Source organism: Anarhichas minor, unplaced genomic scaffold, assembly GCF_050575085.1.
Source record: "Anarhichas minor isolate MPS153535 unplaced genomic scaffold, ASM5057508v1 ptg000119l, whole genome shotgun sequence".
Taxonomy (NCBI): Eukaryota; Metazoa; Chordata; class Actinopteri; order Perciformes; family Anarhichadidae; genus Anarhichas; species Anarhichas minor.
Window position 1 is genome coordinate 267,501 of NW_027466565.1, and position 2,028 is coordinate 269,528.

The window sequence follows — 2,028 nt, forward strand, 5'->3', positions numbered from 1 at the left end:
TTTTTATTTATTTTTTTAATGCAAATACAAATGATTATTATTATTGTTATTGTTATTTTATCCGATCGGCTCGCACAGTGTGGACACAGACGTAGACGCCGCTGAAAAGACGAGCGCAACCACGAGAGAGTTAAACTGCAGACAGACTGAAAGTCTTTTTGTTCTTCCTTGTGGAGCTCCTGCTGCATTCAGGGGTAATCTTCCATAAAAGACTGGCTTTTACTAAAGGACCCCCCCCCCCCCCCCACACACACACACACACACACACACACACACACACACACACACACACACACACACACACACACACACACACACGTTTGTAAAAGAAAAAGGTGTGTCGGTAACAACAAAGATGTGCCGACACAAACACATACCCAGCTGCACTCCTCAGGAATTTAATAACTCAGGATTGTTATATTAGTTAATCAACATCTTGTGACCACAACACTGCATGTTTGACTCGTGAATGAAGCAACCGTCCTCCTTTGACTCAAGTAAAGACATGAATATGTTTTCTATCTTCTGAAACGCCGTGTCGTCCGTCGGATTGTTTTCCTCTCATGAGGAAAATCACTTATTGTTATTAACTGAGCAGCAGTTCATATGTGGGGACTTTGCTGACAGTAGTTGAGCCCATTGTCTCAGAAGTGTGGTTTTCATCTCGCCGTTCAGCTTCATGGAAATGAGCCGAGTGTTTACAAGAGGGAGCCGTGGCAACCGCAGACTCTCGCCCACGCTGCTAACTGCCATCCCCCCCCCCCCCCCCCCATTCATGAACACAGACGCACTCTCTCACTCGCACTTTATTGTGAAAGGACGTTTTTTTTGTCACCAATGTCGATGTGTTGACATCACTACATCTGTCCAACAGGGCGGGACAGACAGGTTGGAGATGAAGCCGCTACACGTCGGCCATTAGCTGTTATTCGGTTGTGTTTACTGTTTAACTGCCAATTCTCCAATCTTACCTCTCAACATGCTTTTAACGCCTCACGTTCTCAAAGGAGCTCCTCCTCAGCTGTGTGTCCTGTGCAGTGATATGTATGTCCTCTCTCTTGCAGGTGAGAAGCCGTACCGTTGTACATGGGAGAGCTGCGACTGGCGTTTCGCCCGATCGGACGAGCTCACCAGACACTACCGGAAACACACCGGAGCCAAACCCTTCAAGTGCATCGCCTGCAGCCGCTGCTTCTCGCGCTCCGACCACCTGGCCCTGCACATGAAGCGCCACCAGAATTAACCGTCACATGAGCGCACACGAGAGCGGTGTCCATGACATGACAGCCACCTGAACTCAACCCACACGGTACCAAAATCATCCCTGTTTGACTCTGGTGCTCCACGCCAACATACGAGTGATAGCAGACATCTAACGGTGTTCTAGGTCAAAGAGAAATGCAAGAAAAAGCCACGTTGTTGAAGGATCTTAAGGTCGAAACATCTGTCGAGGACATTTCAGGCGAACTTGTCTTAACTCCCTGAACCCCGACCCGTTTGACTTACTGCGGCAAAAGTCCTGCACCTCAATGAAAGCGGCACAATCATAAACAAGCTTTTATGCCATAAATCATATAAAAAGGAAAAGCACAATGGTAGCAATATTGAAAACGAAATGAAGGCCCCAGGTGCGATATATATGAAACTATTTACATTCTCACAGCCTCTACCTGTCCTCACCTGTCTGCTCGCTGTTCAGCAGCACTTCAGTCACAGATGTTTCTGTCACATGACGGTCGGTCTCAGCCGAGTCAATCATGGCGTCTGAGTTGCACTGAGGAGCTCAGAAGTGAATGTTTTCACAGGATCTGGTTCAAGCAAACGCGTTCTTTTTGACCGAAGTCTTAAAAGTCACGTTTTGATGAAATATCACAATTTTAAGCTTTAATTTGGTTACTTTTAAACCACCAAAGTGTTCCTCACACACGACGTATTCAAGGAACGTCAGATAAATTATGTAATTTCAGGGATTTACGTGAATAAAACGTGCTTTTTTAAACTGCCGGCGGGTTTTGGGGTTCAGAGTTT

At 46.4% G+C, this 2,028-nt stretch overlaps 1 protein-coding gene across 1 annotated transcript in view; it reads left to right on the plus strand.

Moving 5' to 3' along the window:
* Positions 1-1,243, plus strand: part of LOC142940912 (Krueppel-like factor 5) — a 20,832-nt gene extending 19,589 nt beyond the window's left edge. The window contains exon 4 of the mRNA XM_076083115.1: positions 1,065-1,243. Within this exon, the coding sequence (XP_075939230.1) occupies positions 1,065-1,243 (179 nt within the window). The remainder of the gene's footprint in view (positions 1-1,064) is intronic.
* Positions 1,244-2,028: the final 785 nt, after the last annotated feature.